Raw genomic sequence first — 20,797 nt, forward strand, 5'->3', positions numbered from 1 at the left:
TAGAGCAACGTATGTGATGGGAAATATGAAAGGACTGACATTTAACCGGTGAAGGGTCAACAAAACACAATGACACAAATACTGAGCTTTAAACTTATTTTTTTTTTGAGCTTGTCCATACAATGTCCAGTGAATGTTCTGCAAGCGTCCATGAACAAGACATGATTATAACAAAGAGAACCAAAAGTTCACTTTTGGATTCTCTAAAAAAGCCAATTGTGCCATTCGTCAGGAAAACCATGTTTTATGCCATTCATATACCATTTATAATTTTATTTTATACCATCCACAGGTTTGAGGTTAGCATGCATAATTTTATCCATCAAGGATGCATTAAATGGATCAAAGGTGACAGTTAAGTTAAAAATATTAAAATAAATGTTGTCCTTATGAACTTGCTATTCATTAAAGTAAAAAATCACAGTTTCCACAAAAATATTAAGCAACACAACTGTTTTTAACACTGATAATATTCAGTTTTTTAACACTGATAATAAGAAAAATATGAGCACCAAATCAGCATATTAAAATGATTTCTATAAATTTTTAACACTGATAAATAATATATATATATATATTATAATATATATATATATATTTCAATACTATTTCACAATATAACTGTTTTTCTCTCTTTTTTATCAAACAAATACACCCTTGATGGGCATAAGAGACTTTTCCAAAACATTTTAAAAATCTTACCGACCTCAAACTTTTGAATGATAGCAAACAGTCAGTGAGCGGTCCTTCCTGTGTGAGGTTGAAATATTAATGCACATACAGTGCATAGTTTATTTATTTCTTTATAGTTCAAGACACAATCTCATGCACAATCCTTGTTCTCAAGCACTCAAGTCTTTCTCTAAGAAAGCATCTATCCAGGACTGCCCACTGCATAGCCTCAGATCACCCTGTCCTGCTCAATGGGTCACAGGTGAAGCGTTTCGGGCAAGTTAAGACATATTCCTGCCTTTGTACCTAGCTATACCATACGCTGCTTAAAGCACCATGACTGTAGCTTGTGGCAAGTAACAGGCTCTAACAACATCCTTACTTGAAAATCCAGGTAAAATCTTAAGATGGCAGCTGGTTTTATATGGTTTATAGTTTCTAAATATCCAACTGGGACCGGCTAGAAACCATGATCATTAGATGGCCCCTAGATCCACTTACAGCTACCTGGTTTGGACCTGTTTTTCCAGTAGGAGATCCAGTTGGAAAATAAATGTATGAAGGGAATATTCAACATTTAAAGACCTCTGAAGTTCTCTGCAAGTTCTTACCGGGTCAGTGAGCTCAGGAATAGCCACACGGTATGTGATGGGGTTACAGTCCTGTGTGTTGTTGACCAGAACACACGGGAGGAACATAGGACCCAGATCATCTCCATCCGAGACATCCAGAGTTAGAGTAGTGGTTGCTGTGCGACGAGTTCCCGGATACGGAGCACGGTCCTGGAAAAAAAGCTGGCATGTTACCATAGATACAGACCTTTAGATACAACATTCACAGATCTGCATACAGAGAGACAACAATAATGAGAACAGAAGAATGAGGGAAAAGAACAATAGTTTAATTTATTTTAAAATATTTAAACACTAAACTCTTATTTTTTATTAAAATTTTGCTAGAACAAGCAAAAGGTGTTTTTTAAAACTGTTAAATGATCATGCATAAATACATTTTTGCATATCATACTGTGAACTTGAGACCATTTATAAACTTTGTATTTTTTCCACACAGAAAATCTTATATACTATCAGATGTTCAAGATTAAATTTCATAGCAATGAATCCAGACCAACAGGTAAAGAAAAAAAATGTAGTGTAATTAAATGTAATTCTCCAAACTGTAATTATTGACTTAAAAAATTCCAACAACCAGGATCTAAATAAAACGTGCATTATTCATATCAAAGCCAAGTCTGCTGTTCTGTATTTTTCCTTCAAAAGGATTTCAGAGAGAGAAAAAAAAAAAAAAAAAAAAACAGTAACAAATCCATCCCCTCATTTTCCACATCCTGAAATGATTCTATTTTCTTCAAGGAGAGCTGTTGCAACATTGATGTAAAGCATTTATTTGAGCCATCTGGCTCTATGAAAACATGCTTACGTCCTCCAGGGTCTGGACACCCTCATAGGGATGCTGTTCTAGACGGGTTTGGAGCTAGTTGTGTATTCAGCTCATGTGAGGGTGGAGGGATGCATTTGGAAGTGAATCAGGACGCCGGTTATTCAGTGACAGATATAGGGAGGTGCCTGGAATTTTAAAAAGTGCATTGTGCAAACTGGCAACCTAACAGGCCCAGACCGCTTGACCAAAAAGTCAAGGTTATTTTTTGCAATCTACAGGAAAGGTTACCAAGTTAGAAGTCATTTAGCAGACATCTTTATCCAAAGTGACTTACAGCTCATGATTCACTCCTTACAGGGATCAGATAAGTAAGCCTTCAATTACTAGAACAAGTATATGCACATTATTAGTGTTGGTTTGAACTTAAAGCAATGATGTGCACATTAAACAAGTTAAGGTTGATAAACAACATATGAACAACATCAAAACATCGTTTATAGTAAAACAATGGAAGTTGTACTAAGCCATAGTTTTTAAGATGCATTTATAGCAATGGCTCCAGGTGTAGTTGAACTTGTCAAACTTTTGAAGTGTTATGCACAGTAATCATAAAAACATATTCAGACTCATTCACTCTCAAAATCAAAGTCAAATGCAAAAACTCTTGCATGTAATATCACAAGTACAATTTCTAACTTATAAACTCACAAATGCAAAACTAAAATCTTTCAAGCATTTACTTGCGAATACAAATTTAAACCCATAAACTCACAAATGCAAATCCAGAAACTCTCAAATGTAAATATGTAAGTATAAATTCAAACTTATAAACTCACAAACATAAACTTAAAAAGTCAGAAGTATAGATTCCAACTCATAAACCATCAAATGCAAACTCACAAACAAGAACTCAAAAACTCTCAAACATAAACTCAAAACTTGTAAACACAAAATTACAAACATGAATTTAAAAAACTCAAATGTAAACTCGCAAGTATAAATTCAATAAGCAAGCTAAACAATAAACTCACCAATGTATATTCAAAAACTCTCAAACAAACTCGAAAGTACAAATTCAAACTCATAAACCTTCAAACTCAATAACGTACAGATGCAAACTCACAAACATGAACTCAAAAACTCTCGAACATAAACTTAAAAATTTGTTTATGCAAACAAACGTGAATTTAAAATCTCTCAAATGTAAACTCGCATGTACAAATTCAAACTTCAAAAACTCATGAACATAAACTCACAAATTCACATCAATAAACTCACCAATGCAAGTTCAAAAACTCTAAAACCTAAACTTGCAAGAACAAATTCAAACCCATAAACCTTCAAACTCAAAAACCGACAAATACAAACTTGAACTGAACAAATGTCGCATGTTAAATCGCAAGTACAAATGCAAATTCAAAACCTCTCAAATGAAAACTCACAAGTTCAAATTCAAATCCATAAATTGACATATGCAAATTCAAAAACTCTCAAACTTAAACTTGCAAGAACAAATTCAAACCCATAAACCTTCAAACTCAAAAACCGACAAATGCAAACTCACAAACTTGAACTGAACAAATGTCGCATGTTAAATCGCAAGTACAAATGCAAATTCAAAACCTCTCAAATGAAAACTCACAAGTTCAAATTCAAATCCATAAATTCACATATGCAAATTCAAAAACTCTCAAACTTAAACTTGCAAGAACAAATTCAAACCAATAAACAATAAACCAATAACCAATAAAGTCAAAAACCTTTAACTGTAACCTTAGAAGTACAATTCAAACTCATAATCCCTCGAATGCAAACTCAAAAACTCTCAAATGCAAACTCACACGTGAACTCAACTCTCACATGTAAAAATTCAAACTGGTAACCTCACAAACTCAAACTTTAAAAACACTCCAATGCAAGCTCAAGCACTCTCAAATACAAACTCACAAACAAATCTAAACTTTCAAATGCACACTCACAAACGCACTTAAGTCACCAGTGCTCTTAAACGAAATCACTCAAACAACTATATGAAAACTGGAATAATAAAAAAAGTTTTTTTAAATAAGAAAAAAAAGCATTTTTTTAAATAATGCATGCAAAAAATAAATAAATAAATAAATAATAATAGTAATAATAATATATATATAATAATATATATACACACAAGATTGACTAAGCATTACATGGTAAGATTTATTTTTTCACACTTGTCTCATGATGAACATTCATAATGTTTAAGCTTTGTGGCTGCACTTTGAAAATCTTAACATTTATCTCAGCATTAGGCCTTGCCCAAAAGACAGCACCAATCTTTTGTACTGTAAGTGCATTATTGCAATCACAATTTTTTAAGTTATTTTCTGTGGCAATCAACAACATGTGACTAAAGCTGCTGTTGTATTTACCCTGAAACACTCCTCTAAAATGTATTAGGTGTAAAGGAACAGCCCTGTATGATAGTGAAGGTTATTTTATGTGTTAATAATCTTACATTGGCCTGGACTATAATTAGATAGCGAGTTCTCTCCTCATAGTTCAGCCGCTCTGCCAAAACAATATTACCAGACAGCGTCCCAGAAACACGCACGGTCCTGTTTGACATCTGAGACAGAGAGACAGAGAAAGATTGCACTATTTTAAATAGATAATAATAAATAGTTCACTCATAAAGTCACTGCTTTAAATTAATCATTAATTACAATGAAGAACTTGAGTGTAACTGCAGAAGGTCTGTTTGATCGGATGAAGTACCGGGTCATTTGGGTTGTACTGAATGGCGTATTCGATCTGTCCGTTTGGTCCGTCATCGATGTCCGTGGCTCCATTGTTTCCTGAGAAGCCGGTGAAGATGGTGGTACCGACAGGAGTGAGCTGGAGAGATATCATTAAAAAACACATGAAACAAAACATCAGACACTGGCTATATGCTTGCGTAACAACACAACAACTCTGACAGGCCTCAGATGTGACCCATCTGACCCAGATAGTGTGTATGTGTGTGTGTCCCTTCTGAATCCCCTTAGAAGACAGACTAGACAGGGACAGAAGAGGAAGAAAGAAAATACACAAAGAAAAAAACAACAAGAAGACAACAAAAAGCCAAAGTCACAACGGAAGGAGAGAGAGAAAAAAACCTGCACGTACGCCTGCACAAAAATACACACACTACTGATATTAAAATAACAGGTTAGGGTTAATCTACAGCTGTGGTGACATTTCCATCTGCTATTTTTCTTTTTTTTCTGAAAAGTAAACTCGATAATAATACATTTAACCTCCTGTGCTATATTAATGAATTTCCATTTCTTATTTCACAGAAGGTCTCATTAAACCACTGTAAGATTTTAAAAATTACATTAATGATTTACCCATGGCTGGCATGTTCAGTGAAGTGGTGTTTCATATAATTAAAGATCATAAAAACCAATAACATCAGAGACCGTACATTTATGAATAAATCAATTGTGGTGGAAGATATTACAAAGACAAAAAATGCTAGAATTAATCTTTATTTTTTTTTTTAGTTCAGATAATTTTAAAAATGATTAATGGTAATGACTGTATTATTATTATGTTTTATTATTATTCACAATGCTAGATTAATCACTTCTGCTTGTATTATTCTCATTTGCAATTTACTTTGGATAAGAGAGTCTGCCAAATGAATAAATGAAAATGGCATAACAGCTGACAAAAGTAAAAAATTTCTCTCTCTCTCTATCTATATATACACAGGTGCATCTCAATAAATTAGAATGTCATGGAAAAGTTCATTTATTTCAGTAATTAAAATCAAATTGTGAAACTCGTGTATAAAATAAATTCAGTGCACACAGACTGAAGTACAGTAGTTTAAGTCTTTGGTTCTTTTAATTGTGATGATTTTGGCTCACATTTAACAAAAACCCACCAATTCAATCTCAACAAATTAGAATACTTCATAAGATATTATATATATTATATATATATATATATATATATATATATATATATATATATATATATATATATATATATATATATATATATATATATATATATATATATATATATATATATATATATATATATATATATATATATATATATAATATTATTATAATATTATTTCAATTTGTCAAATGTATTTTACAGCAAATATTTTGCTATTTTTAGTACGTTTTTTAGCAATAAAAATCTATTGTATATTTTTAAAATCCATATATAGAGACTTTCAAAAGTATAAGTGAAAATACTGATAAAATATTTCATACTAAAAGTTTCAAACCAAGTATTTTTCAGACTCTTTCATGCATTAGGCATCAAGCCAAAAGGATTTTTGGAAAACAACCTGACGATCTAATGCTAATCTCATCTTGCTTGGAATTCTGAGCTCGATGTCAGCATCTCTTCAGGACTGAAATTCACACGTGAAACCTCTCTCTCCCACACATACAAGACCAGTCTGCCTCTGGGGCTCCAAATCACCCAGAAAACCCAGGAACCAAGTCACAGCCTTTTGGATCAAAAGCAACTCACATGATCACATCCGCCCCCAAATGCAAATACCACCTGATACTTTCCCCTTCCTGCCCCGCACCCCCATGACTGCTTCACTTCACTGTATTTCTCTCTCTCATTTTGCATGTACAGGAGGAGAAAGGCAGGAAGAAAAGGATGACAGCATATTTGACTTCAAGGAGAGGAAAGAGATTGACAAGCATAAAGAAGCCAAGCTTTTACACACCCAACACGCACACACTCACGGAACATATTCAAACGTATTCCAAATAAATGAAAGCCATTAAGTTTAAAAATAGTCCTCATATCTGCACTTGTGGAGAAGGGGGTCAAGCGTGTGTGTGCGTGCATAATTTTAAGAATAATTTTGAGCCGATGCCAAAAGGGGATGGTTTTAGATCTGAATAACTGATGGAGCACGCCAACAGACTATACAATGACTTCATATGTGTCGGCTTCACTCTCTGCTCTCTATTCATTCATGAGCGTGGTTTTCTTGATGCATTTCTTATTGAAAGAGAGAGTGGGACATACTGAAGGGCTTTGTGTCAGTTTCTAATAACCAGCAAAATTTAGTTTATTACAGCATCCTTCAGAAATCATTCTAACATGCTGATTTGGTGCTTAAGAAACATTTCTTAATAAACACATTTTTATTATCAATGTTGAAAACAATTGCACTGTTTAAAATTCTTTGATAAACAGAAACCTTAAAAGAAAAAAATTTATCTGAAATATACATCTTTTATAATATTATAAATGTCTCTTTTGATCAATTTAATGTTTCCTTGCTGACCCCAAACTTTTGAAAATTTGTTTTGTTTGTCTTTCTGAAATAACACTCACTAAATAAACATAAAACATAATTAAACATAATAATGCATACATTTAAATAAATTAATAATATAAATTAAGCATTCATTTCCTTACAAAAATAAAAATTAAATTTCAAAACTTTTGTTGTAATTACTTACCGGTTCATTGGTCACATTGCATTGTCAGACACAGTACTCACCTCACAAAATTAGCATACCATGCACATTTAATTGAAGCTGAATTGACAGAGACAGAGACACAAAGTAAATGAGGCAGTGCATAAGTGATCAGGCCTCACCTCATTAACTGATACATAGTAACGAGGCTGCTGGAAACGAGGTGTGTTGTCATTTCTGTCCCTCACCACTATCCGTACTTCATGCAGAATAACTGTTCCCACCAGCTCATTGGTGCACTGAACCTGAACCACAATGGTGGTGATGTAACTGGGTGGCTGGAAGAAAGCACATTTACAGGGGTTTACAGAACATGAAGTAAACATACATTTGTACAACAAAAATAATTGTATTTGACTGCATTAGTACAAAGCAAAACATGAATTATGAACAAAGCCCCTACAGATGAGATGTGACAGCTGAAAACATACATTCATGGCAACATTTATTCAAGGTAACATATGGTAATACTAACCATTTGTGATATTTTCAAAAGCTATGGCCAGTGATCAATAACATTAGGGTATCCAGCAGTAGTAAAGTGCATTAACAATGCAGCCAATCAGCCTGGACGTGTGAATGCACAAGATTACATAACGTAACAATGCAAACAGGATTAATGTCAAGTCTGCTCATTCTCTTTTGGATAAATAAGGTGTTTGGCCTCAAGTACTCTGAATAAAACAAACAATGGAGCTGTTGAGTGAAGTGCCTGAGTCCCACAAAGCCTCGTAAAGAGGACGAGGAGGAGGAAGAGGAGGGTATGTCCTGTAATCACCATCCAATAGTGTCATAAAAGGCCTGTCACAAACACAATGCATCTCAGACGAGCACAAATGTGTGGGGTTAGCAAGCCTCTTTATAGAAGATTGGTGTAATGCACAGACAGACAGTATAAGAGAGAGGAGATCAAGCACTTGTGGAAAAAGGGAATAGGAGAAATCACAATGCTCGTATTGCGGCTGTAGGAGTAAAATCTCCTGCCTTTTGATGGAGGACTTGGCTGTTCTTGTAATGTAGAACAGTACATTGCACTTCAAGCACAGTCGAATACAGCCAAAAACCTTATAAAAAACATATCTTAATAAAGATAAAGTCTCAGACAATCCTATCTGCTCACATTGTATGATTTTGAAGTGACTGTAAATACATCAAATGCAGTCAAAAACATTATATAAAAATGTTTTGGTTTTGAATTCTATTATTATAGATGTATACATACAGGGAGTGCAGAATTATTAGGCAAGTTGTATTTTTGAGGAATAATTTTATTATTGAACAACAACCATGTTCTCAATGATTCCAAAAACTCATTAATATCAAAGCTGAATATTTTTGAAAGTAGTTTTTAGTTTGTTTTTAGTTGTAGCTATTTAGGAGGATATCTGTGTGTGCAGATGACTATTACTGTGCATAATTATTAGGCAACTTAACAAAAAACAAATATATACCCATTTCAATTATTTATTTTGCAGCAGTGAAACCAATATAACATCTCAACATTCACAAATATACATTTCTGACATTCAAAAACAAACAAAAACAAATCAGTGACCAATATAGCCACCTTTTTTGCAAGGACATCAAAAGCCTGCCATCCATGGATTCTGTCAGTGTTTTGATCTGTTCACCATCAACATTGCGTGCAGCAGCAACCACAGCCTCCCAGACACTGGTTTCAGAGAGGTGTACTGTTTTCCCTCCTTGTAAATCTCACATTTCATGATGGACCACAGGTTCTCTATGGGGTTCAGATCAGGTGAACAAGGAGGCCAAGTCATTAGTTTTTCTTCTTTTAGACCCTTTCTTGCCAGCCACGCTGTGGAGTACTTGGACGAGTGTGATGGAGCATTGTCCTGCATGAAAATCATGTTTTTCTTGAAGGATGCAGACTTCTTCCTGTACCACTGCTTGAAGAAGGTGTCTTCCAGAAACTGGCAGTAGGACTGGGAGTTGAGCTTGACTCCATCCTCAACCCGAAAAGGCCCCACAAGCTCATCTTTGATGATAGCAGCCCAAACCAGTACTCCACCTCCACCTTGCTGGCGTCTGAGTCGGACTGGAGCTCTCTGCCCTTTACCGATCCAGCCACGGGCGCGTCTGTGTGGGACTTGAGGTCTCTCTCTCATTTCATCAGTCCCATAAAACCTTAGAGAAAAATCAGTCTTGAGATATTTCTTTGCCCAGTCTCTGACGTTTCAGCATGTGTAGGTCTTGTTCATGGTGGTCGTTTTTCAGCCTTTCTTACCTTGGCCATGTCTCTGAGTATTGCCACACCTTGTGCTTTTGGGCACTCCAGTGATGTTGCAGCTCTGAAATATGGCCAAAACTGGTGGCAAGTGGCATCTTGGCAGCTGTACGCTTGACTTTTCTCAGTTCATGGCAGTTTCTTTTGCGCCTTGGTTTTTCCACCACACGCTTCTTGCGACCCTGTTGGCTATTTGAATGAAAATGCTTGATTGTTCGAATGATCACGCTTCGAAGCTTGGCAATTTGAAACAATTTTAAGAGTGCTGCATCCCTCTGCAAGATATCTCACTATTTTTGACTTTTCGGAGCCTGTCAAGTCCTTCTTTTGACCCATTTTGCCAAAGGAAAGGAAGTTTGCCTAATAATTATGCACACCTGATATAGGGTGTTGATGTCATTAAACCACACCCCTTCTCATTACTGAGATGCACATCACCTAATATGCTTAATTGGTAGTAGGCTTTCGAGCCTATACAGCTTGGAGTAAGACAACATGCATAAAGAGGATGATGTGGTCAAAATACTCATTTGCCTAATAATTCTGCACACAGTGTATATATTATTATATATGAACAGTATATCTACATATATGTAAAATACAATAAATTTAATCAAGAAGCAAACTTTTGAGAAACATTTTTACACAAATTATCAAGCAAAAACCTCACTATTTAAAAATAAATGAATAATAATAATCTAAAAAATAATTAATAAGCAAAATAAGCAAACAAGAAGAGATTCTCTTACACAAATGACAAATTATTTTATTTTCATATAACTGCTTTATTTTGTTATATTCACTATATACAATTTAATTACATATATAAATTATCATTATATATATATATATATATATAAATATATAATGATAATTATATTATTATTCATTTATATAATAATAATAATAACAAGAACAATCTAAAAGATAATTAATAGCTAAAATAAGCAAACAAGAAGAGATTCTGTTATGCAAATGACAATCTTTAAGATATATTCTCTGAAAATTCTTTAAGTTAGCATGAAACGGAAGTTGAGATCATCATTTCTTCACTAATAAGTGATAGGTTGTTCCTCCTTCCCACCAATAAACATGACGTCAGAGAACAGAAAAGATGTTGTTGCGAGTCATTCTTTGCTTAAAGATTACTAGGGCGCATGAAGTTTTAAAAAAAAAATGATGAGCACACATAAATCGTTTCTAATAAACACTTCGATATTCCACTATATTACATTAAAAACCAGAATAGTCCATTTTGATTTCATGGTGGCTTTATTATCTCATGCAATTTTGCATAAGTATATTTATCTTGATTTAAGGATGTTAAAATATTTTACTGGGCAGAGAATAATACTGATTAAGAAAATGTAGCAGTTCTGTGTGGCTGTCATGGTCTCATTACAGTGACGCATGCTGGCTTGCTGCCAATCAGGACAGCAATATATATATATCGGTTTGTGCCAGCCAAAGGACAACAGCAGCAATATGTTATTTCTGACAGAATGTGCGTGTTTGTTGACTCACGTCTCGGTCCAGCACTCGTCCGGTGCTGTTGAGATACAGTCTCTGCAGCGCAGGGTCAAGGATAACCCAGTAATCGTAGTTGTCCAGCAGCGTCAAGGATATGGTTCTATCTGGATCCTGAGCTCGACCGTTGATCTGCATGTTTTCCACAAGAACGGTACCTGACAGAAAGAGATTGGCAAGAAAAGCTTAGGTTTCAAGGTGCATGATGGGAGATTGACCAACCCATGCAATATAAAAGTTCAAGTAATAAATAAGCATAACAATAATGACGATTTCCCCATGAATAAATAACAGTTGTAAATCCTCATTATGTACAGATTCATTAGCATCCTCTCTTGGCTCATGTGTAAGAGAAGCTGATTATGTAAGAATGTGAAGGTCATAATTTCAGCATGTGTTAATGTATGGTTGGCTGAGTTCTCGCCTCTCCTCCAAGATAATTACACTTCATTTTATGCTTCAGTGTGTTACAAATTATTTCAACTCATTTTGAATCCCTTGAGAAAAACACAAAATAATAAGTCCTCACAGAGCACAAACCCCCATCCAAGCGCTATTCAATTAACGTTCCATGAGGTCCAGGCTCTGCATTTCTCTCCCAACAAAGTCATAACAGCCATGTTTTCAAATAAAATGAATATTCCTCAAATATGCATTTTCACTGGAATGGATAACATTATTTAAGAGCCATTATCTGAGAAAACATTCACCTGAGAGCCAGCTTAACCTAAGATTTCTAAGGGGACTAATATGAAAGACTGGGGCTTAAGCACCCTTAAATAAAGCCTGGAATCGCCTGTGATTCATTATAAATGTTCAGGCTTACAGCTGCATGACCTTGCAAAAAGAAAGAAATAAGATATCCTGAAAGTAGTCGAACTAGTCTCTCCAAGTATATAACATATACAGCATTAAAATACTGAACTGTGCTCTTCTTTAAAACAAATGCTGCATTTCACTATAAAAATGCAAATGAAATGCTGAATCAAACCTGAAAATTTGCCATTGTCATGTCAATCAGTACTGCCGCTATTAAAACTGTGTAAATGCACATAAATAGTTTTTCTGACAGTTTATGCAAACAATTCCCTAAAAAAAATTCTCAGATTCGTAGAGTTTTTGATTCAGTGAAATTGACTAAATAAGTTGATACATTTTAATTAAAAATAGACTTTATTATTGTAGTTTATTACAATACGCATCTTAAACACACGTTAAAGGAATAGTCCACCCAAAAATGAAATTTCTGTCATCATTTGCTCATCCTCAAGTTGTTCCAAACATGTACGAGTTTCTTTGTTCTGTTGAGTCAAAAAGAAGATATTTTGAAGAATTTTTTATAGAATTCAATGGCTACTGGCAACTGTTACCAACACTCTTCAAAATATCTTCTTTTGTGTTTAATAAAGGAAATAAACTTGTATATGTTTGTAACAACTTGAGGGTGAGTAAACGATGACAGAAATTTAATTTTGGGGTGAACTATTTCAAATCACAAGACATTAATACATCGTTAGTATTAATTAATTGACTGGTAATTAATTAATTTTTCTTTTCAAATCACAGTATGAAGTGCAACCAAACCATTCTTTGGCAGGTTCAATTATTTTTTTTAAATAATTTTCCATCAAGCAAGATTTGTCCTTGTAACCTCTCATGCTGAAAAGAAAACTTCTTCTTAGAACCACAAAATCTCACATTCATGTAGGAGGCTTGAGTCCCCTTAAATGGGTCATACGACATTGCTAAAAAGTACATTATTTTGTGTATTTGGTGTAATGCAATGTGTTTATGCAGTTTAAGATAAAAAAAAAACACATTATTTTCCACATAATGTACATTATTGTTGCTCCTCTTTGCCCCGCCTTTCTGAAATGCGTCGATTTTTACAAAGCTCATCTTTCTGAAAAGTAAGGTGTGCTCTGATTGCCCAGCTATCCAGTGCTTTGTGATTGGCTGAATGCCTCAAGCGTGTGACGGAAATGTTACGCTCTTACCATACTGTGATGCCGTGTCCCAGCACGACAAAACAAAACCAATAAAACCCATTACAAACAAGCCATTTGTTGCATCCAGTGGGGACATAATTACTGATTATAATGACTTATACTGTCTTTTTACGCGTTGCGTATCGCGCTGGGTATACATAAAACCATGTCTGCATTTGTGATCAGAGAAACGATAAACATCAAGTACTACTCTACACTGCTCAAAATTTTAATCATCATTGGTAAATCCATTACATATGAAAAAGTACTTACAGACTGTGAGTCAGAAGCGCCAGGCTGTCCTTGAAAAGTTGGAATTTCCCCACTTTATAAAAACCGCCTTTGTGCACAGAAGCATTGTAGGCTACTGGTTCAGGAAACAGTCCGTAAAATGCGCTACACACATCTGAATATTTGGGTTGAACTGTTCTGGAACAGTGCTGTAAATACAACATAACCACTGATTTCTAGTTGTGTCCTCTTTTGGAAGGCCAAACCAAGTATTTTCTTTTTCAGAACGAAACACACAGTGTCTCCACAACATGGCGGCGGCAACGGCGAGAATAAAAATTATGCCTTCTTTCTTTGCGTGAACATTTGGGCGGTGTTATGCAAATCTTCCCACCTTGTGACGTAGACATGTGGGGGCATGTTAGAATGAGACATTTCAGGTAGGAGTTGTTGACTCTTAACTTATATTAAGAATATCTCTTTGGATTTGAGACTTTAAAGTCTTTGCAACTTTACAGATCTTCTTCATGCACCAAGAGCGTGTAACACTCCAAAGAGAAAGGAAAAATTGAAATCGCATCATATGTCCCCTTTAAGACTGAGATCCAAGAATCGCCCCAGGCACAAACAACAGTATTCATCCAGACCTAGAGTTCAGAAACCTGGTCAGATTCTTTTCTCAGAGCTCCTCTGTGCATTCACAACAACACAAGAGTTTTTTTTTTTTTCACATCCCATTAAACTCTTGATGTTCTTGTCCACTTAGAGTGCCAGCATGTATAGCTTTTGCCCTAACTGTAGCAGCGAATGGGTGCCATCAGAATGGGAGTCCAAACATCTGATAAAACATTACAATAATTCACAAGTAATCAACATATTAGGTGTTTGGCCTCTCATACTGACGGCACCTATTCACTGCAGAGGACCCATGTGAGTGAGTGATGTAATGCTAGGTTTCTCCAAATGTGTTCTGATTAAGTAACAAACTCAGCTACATCTTGGATGGCCTAACAGTGAGAATTTTTTTTGCCAGTTTTCATTTTTGGGTGAACTACTCTTTTAAATGCAACTCCAACTTAAAATTCAGTTCATTTGCATGAATCAAACTGTCACCGATCATCAGTTACCTGCCCATAATATCAATATTATCGGAAGCAGAATAGTGTTCTTGAATAGTCACACTAATAACATTTTAGCAGTCAATCCCAATACCAGTGAATTTTTATTTTGATAAACAATCTTTCTTTTTGCAATTGCATTTAGTGATGCTAGTGGAGCAGAAAGTATACACTTCAGCTTTAAGTGAGTTAACTTACAGCCCAGATCCCTGAGAAACTCAGCCCTAACAGACATCCGCCGCCATCAGACATAGACAGACTCAGAGGCCCTGATGTTTACCTCCAATATTACCTGAAAGGAAATCCATGACCTGAGCCAAAGCACCCCCTTAGCATGTGAGCCGAGCAAAAACACATCAGCCGCGAGTGAGGGCAGATGCGAGAATCTCTGAGTAAAGAGCATTTTGAGTGAGGGGTCGCAACACGCCTGCTGTCCGTCAAAGCAACAGGAAACCCATCCTGCACCAGCTAATATCAGCTATTAGAGTGGTTAAGAACATAGAATGGGTCCTGTTGGATTATTTTTAATACCGTTGGATTTGTCATGGAGAAAAACACATGGATGAAACTGTACGGAAATTGGGAGGAAAATAACTTCTTTGATTCATGTCTGCACACTGGAGAAAATCAAATGCTATTAAGAGGGATCTCACACCAGACACAGTGGAGACTCGAGGGAACGGTGTACACACACACACATACACCACACACACCAAATCCAAGGCAGCTTCTCAGAAACCTTTTCACACCCATAAACAGGTGTGAGCTTGTGCTCCATCGCACACGAGCAGATTTTCTGCATCTATTCCAGAACAACTCGGCGAATGGCATTAGTGGTGTTTGCTGAGGCAAAATTACTATTATTCAAACTTTAGCGCGTAACCATTTATGCTACAGATGTGAATGATACCTCAAATCCTGTGGCCTGCTGAGAGAGGTCTGCTATTACCTTTGTAAGTGATTGGACTTGATTGGACCTGAAAGCCCATTTACTTCCACTGTACAGTATATTGAAAGAGAGATTTCAAACTGATGTTTAGATGGTTAGCCACCTGGTCTCCCAGCCTGACCAGCTGACAACTGCCCCCCACTTAAAATAGTCTGCAAAATATTATGCAAAATTTTTCCACAAAAAAATGTGATTGTGTGATTTAAAAATCTATGTGATCAATCATGTGATTGTTTAATTGATTAAAAAATCTGTGGTTAAACATCAATATAACTATAAGATAATAATAAAATAAGATTTTTTTTCATAATAATTATAATAATAAGAAGGATTTTTAATGTTTATATAAAATCATTTGTATAACTAATATTTACGGCTGGCCCAAGGTGGATGTTCTAAGGTTCTCTTTTGTTGACAACAGTCAATTTATCAACGCTTCTCATTACAAGTAGTTTTTGTGGCAAAAAAGTTTGTGATCGCGATTTAAAATCTATGTGATTAATCATGCTATTTATTTATTTAAAAATGTGTGATTAAATTCCAATATAATTTTAAGAAGAAAACACAAGCTGTTAGTGTGTAAAAGAACAAACACAATGCTGCGCTTCACTCAGAATCACACCATCCTTATAGTTTTTTAATTAAATCACAGCTTTTGCGATTTAATAATTCATACTATTCATATTGCGACTTTGCCTTTATTTTGATTAATCATGCAACACTACCTGCTAAGACTCATAACTAGTTTAGGCTGGTTTAAGCATGACTGAGACCCCAGCACAATGTTTGTAGGGACAACAACCACTCACACTTTTTTCAGAAATGATTATTCTCTGCCAACTCATTTGATGTGCCTTCCGCCAGCCAAAAAAGTTTGTGCCAATCAGTTTTAAAATGGAAAACACTAGACACAGTTGTTGTTTGACAGGGAAAGCAGGTCCAATTTAAACTGAAGGAAGTGGATGCTTATTTGAATGCAGAAATGAGCTGTCATCCTCCTGTTGTGTGTGTGTGTGTGTGTGTGTGTGTGTGTGTGTGTGTGTGTGTGTGTGTGTGTGTGTGTGTGTGTGTGTGTGTGTGTGTGTGTGACAGTATTGTGTTCAGACGCCTCATGAGGCAGAGCTCTATTAAAGGAGACCTGAAGCCTGTGTGTGTGAACTGCAGAAAGGATATGAAATCCAGCAGAATCGATTGGGAGAGAAATCGAATTTGATGTGAAAATCCTAGAACATCACGTTATCCCATTGATGAAAATCTTTGTTCGTCATCTGCCTCTGCAGAAGAGTCCTACTGTCACAAAATCATTACAGCACTGGGTTGTGTAACTGGCTTTAGCTTTCAATCATTCAGGACAACTGAAAGCAATCAGATACCTCTCCATCATAAAGCACACAAATTTGATTATATTCAAGCAACACTGTAAGACTCCCCAAAGAAAAGAAAAAGATCAAGTGGTTCTCTTGTTTCTCTAGACAGCAATGAGATTAAATGGACACCTCAAAGAGACTTTCGCTTAAGGGAACAGTTCCTCATTCTCAAACTGAGTCATCATTTATTCACCTTCTTGTGATTACAAACACAAATCACTTTCTTTTTTCTGTCAAGCACAAAAATCAGACAAAATTAAAAAGTATTAGGCAGCAATTTAAAGTTAAGTGGCAGCAACAAAAGTATCACAGGAGTCATGAAATTTGTCATAAACTCAAAATTTGTCAAACTAAAAATTTCATAAACTGAAAAATAATATTTCTCTTTGATACTTCAATAAAACATAACTGAGGGCATTATTAGGACTCTATTTTTAGAACTGAAAAGTGCAACCACTGTGCAGTAAAGTCTAGGAAGAAGTCATGTGACAGCATTTATGACATTTTAGCACTTACTGTATATGTGATAAAAATTATATAATTACTTCTTTTTTTTTTCCTTTACATGTATAAATCATGTTAATTTACAAACATAAATTAAAAATTTTAACTTATTATTATTACTATTACTATTATAAAAAACACTAGTAATCATACTTTATCACTAAATTGAATATATATATAACATATATATAATCATACTTTATCACTAAATTGAGATATATACATATATCTATATATATATTAGTACTGACAAAATAACGCGTTAACGCAGGCGATAAATTTTTAAGGTTTAACGCGGAAAAAATATTTGGGGTGAGGCTAAGATTGGCCACCGCACTCACAACTGCTGTTTCGGTCTCTTTTTTCATGACAAGAACCATCATTTATTTAGACGCAGAAAGTCTTTATGACCACATCAAACCGGAGACATTTCAGACATGCGCTCCAACTTTACTTAGTCACTGTGTACTGTGCTTGGAGCACGTGCTCTTCAACGGCACGCACAAAGGCGCCGACGCGCGCTGTACTATCATTTCATATCAAATCACTAAAGAAACTACGAGCATGCAATGTCGCAGTTATGTCATCAGTTAAGTCATGAAGTTACCAAAAAGGCAATTAATGCTGCCTAAAAACTGTGCATGTATGTATGCATTTGTTATATGAGTCACATTTAAGAACATGTATCTGAAATGCTTCCAAACTGTCCTGGAGTATCCCAGCACTGTCTCCCTCACCTAACACACTCGATTCAACTCAATAGAGACTTTAGGAACTGAAGTGGGTCAGAATAGGTAAAGAGATAAGTGTCAGATCCGCATCATGTTCAGCATCGGCAGTTCTTAAAGGGACAGCAGACAAAATACCTAATAACCAGCTGCTGTGATGCCTGGTAATCAAAGATCAAAAGAAAAAAAGAAGAAATCAGTAACTTTTGTAGCTTTAAGGATTAATCTATATTTAATTTAGAATTTAGTGTTTGATAAATGTATTTAATTTCTATATATTCCCTACTTGCTGAAGGGCACAGGTAAATATGACATTTATTATAATGGGTTTATGTGAAGATTGTTTGAAGTACACTTAAATTAGAAGTTATTTTAAGTAGTCTAATAAATGTTAAAATTGATAGCTTTGTAATACTGAATGGCTACTCAATGGTTAACTATTAGGGGGCAAAACTAATTTGAAGATTGAAAGTGAAATTATTGCAATGTAAAAGTATTTTTTAAATCCTTACTGTTAGGTGGGATTAATCACGATTAATTTCAGAATTTTTTTTAATTGATTGACAGCACTATATATATATACAGGTCCTTCTCAAAAAATTAGCATATCGTGATAAAAGTTCATTATTTTCCATAATGTAATGATAAAAATTAAACTTTCATATATTTTAGATTCATTGCACACCAACTGAAATATTTCAGGTCTTTTATTGTTTTAATACTGATGATTTTGGCATACAGCTCATGAAAACCCAAAATTCCTATCTCAAAAAATTAGCATATTTTCATCCGACCAATAAAAGAAAAGTGTTTTTATTTATTAATACAAAAAAGGTCAACCTTCAAATAATTATGTTCAGTTATGCACTCAATACTTGGTCGGGAATCCTTTTGCAGAAATGACTGCTTCAATGCGGCGTGGCATGGAGGCAATCAGCCTGTGGCACTGCTGAGGTGTTATGGAGGCCCAGGATGCTTCGATAGCGGCCTTAAGCTCATCCAGAGTGTTTTGCGTCTCTCAACTTTCTCTTCACAATATCCCACAAATTCTCTATGGGGTTCAGGTCAGGAGAGTTGGCAGGCCAATTGAGCACAGTAATACCATGGTCAGTAAACCATTTACCAGTGGTTTTGGCACTCTGAGCAGGTGCCACGTCGTGGTAGTGATGAATCTTCATCTCCATAAAGCTTTTCAGCAGATGGAAGCATGAAGTGCTCCAAAATCTCCTGATAGCTAGCTGCATTGACCCTGCCCTTGATAAAACACAGTGGACCAACACCAGCAGCTGACATGGCACCCCAGACCATCACTGACTGTGGGTACTTGACACTGGACTTCAGGCATTTTGGCATTTCCTTCTCCCCAGTCTTCCTCCAGACTCTGGCACCTTGATTTCCGATTGACATGCAAAATTTGCTTTCATCCGAAAAAAGTATTTGGGACCACTGAGCAACAGTCCAGTGCTGCTTCTCTGTAGCCCAGGTCAGGTGCTTCTGCCGCTGTTTCTGGTTCAAAAGCACACGCCTGTGCACGGTGGCTCTGGATGTTTCTACTCCAGACTCAGTCCACTGCTTCCGCAGGTCCCCCAAGGTCTGGAATCGGTCCTTCTCCACAATCTTCCTCAGGGTCCGGTCACCTCTTCTCGTTGTGCAGCGTTTTTTGCCACACTTTTTCCTTCCCACAGACTTCCCACTGAGGTGCCTTGATACAGCACTCTGGGAACAGCCTATTCGTTCAGAAATTTCTTTCTGTGTCTTACCCTCTCGCTTGAGGGTGTCAATGATGGCCTTCTGGACAGCAGTCAGGTCGGCAGTCTTACCCATGATTGCGGTTTTGAGTAATGAACCAGGCTGGGAGTTTTTAAAAGCCTCAGGAATCTTTTGCAGGTGTTTAGAGTTAATTAGTTGATTCAGATGATTAGGTTAATAGCTCGTTTAGAGAACCTTTTCATGATATGCTAATTTTTTGAGATAGGAATTTTGGGTTTTCATGAGCTGTATGCCAAAATCATCAGTTAAAGTATTCAGTTAAGTATTAAAACAATAAAAGACCTGAAATATTTCAGTTGGTGTGCAATGAATCTAAAATATATGAAAGTTTAATTTTTATCATTACATTATGGAAAATAATGAACTTTTATCACAATATGCTAATTTTTTGAGAAGGACCTGTATATGTATGTGTATATGTATGTGTGTGTGTGTGTGACCAATCACGGAAAGTAGGGACACAAGTCGGTTCTGGAGCTTTTTTAGTTATTCACAGATTCTGAAAGTGTAGTCTCCAAGCTTTCCAACGATGTGTAACACATGGAAATCTGATAATATTTGGCCATTTGAAGGTAGGCACTCAAAAAAGCTCAAATGGCCTCTAAAGATTGTGCAGTTCTCACCTGTTCTCACCTGCTGGGAGTGACAATAGGGCTCATTTACATCTCATTTAGATAAGCCATACCCCCTGTAAAACTCCCCCCTATAAAGCTGCATGGTTGCATAGCAACGACAGACGCAACGGGAAAAATCGGACCGGATACTATTAATAATAAAGGATAATGTGCATTGTAAATGT

General features: G+C 35.7%; 1 protein-coding gene across 1 annotated transcript in view; it reads right to left on the bottom strand.

The window, feature by feature from the left end:
• Positions 1-20,797, bottom strand: part of pcdh15a (protocadherin-related 15a) — a 173,894-nt gene that overhangs the window by 89,915 nt on the left and 63,182 nt on the right. The window contains exons 5-9 of the mRNA XM_042737424.1: positions 11,341-11,501; positions 7,691-7,846; positions 4,828-4,947; positions 4,568-4,678; positions 1,284-1,454 (exon numbers count right to left, since the gene is read on the bottom strand). Coding sequence (XP_042593358.1) covers positions 1,284-1,454; positions 4,568-4,678; positions 4,828-4,947; positions 7,691-7,846; positions 11,341-11,501 — 719 coding nt within the window. The remainder of the gene's footprint in view (positions 1-1,283; positions 1,455-4,567; positions 4,679-4,827; positions 4,948-7,690; positions 7,847-11,340; positions 11,502-20,797) is intronic.

The sequence above is a fragment of the Cyprinus carpio genome, chromosome B13 (genome assembly GCF_018340385.1).
Source record: "Cyprinus carpio isolate SPL01 chromosome B13, ASM1834038v1, whole genome shotgun sequence".
Lineage (NCBI taxonomy): Eukaryota > Metazoa > Chordata > Actinopteri > Cypriniformes > Cyprinidae > Cyprinus > Cyprinus carpio.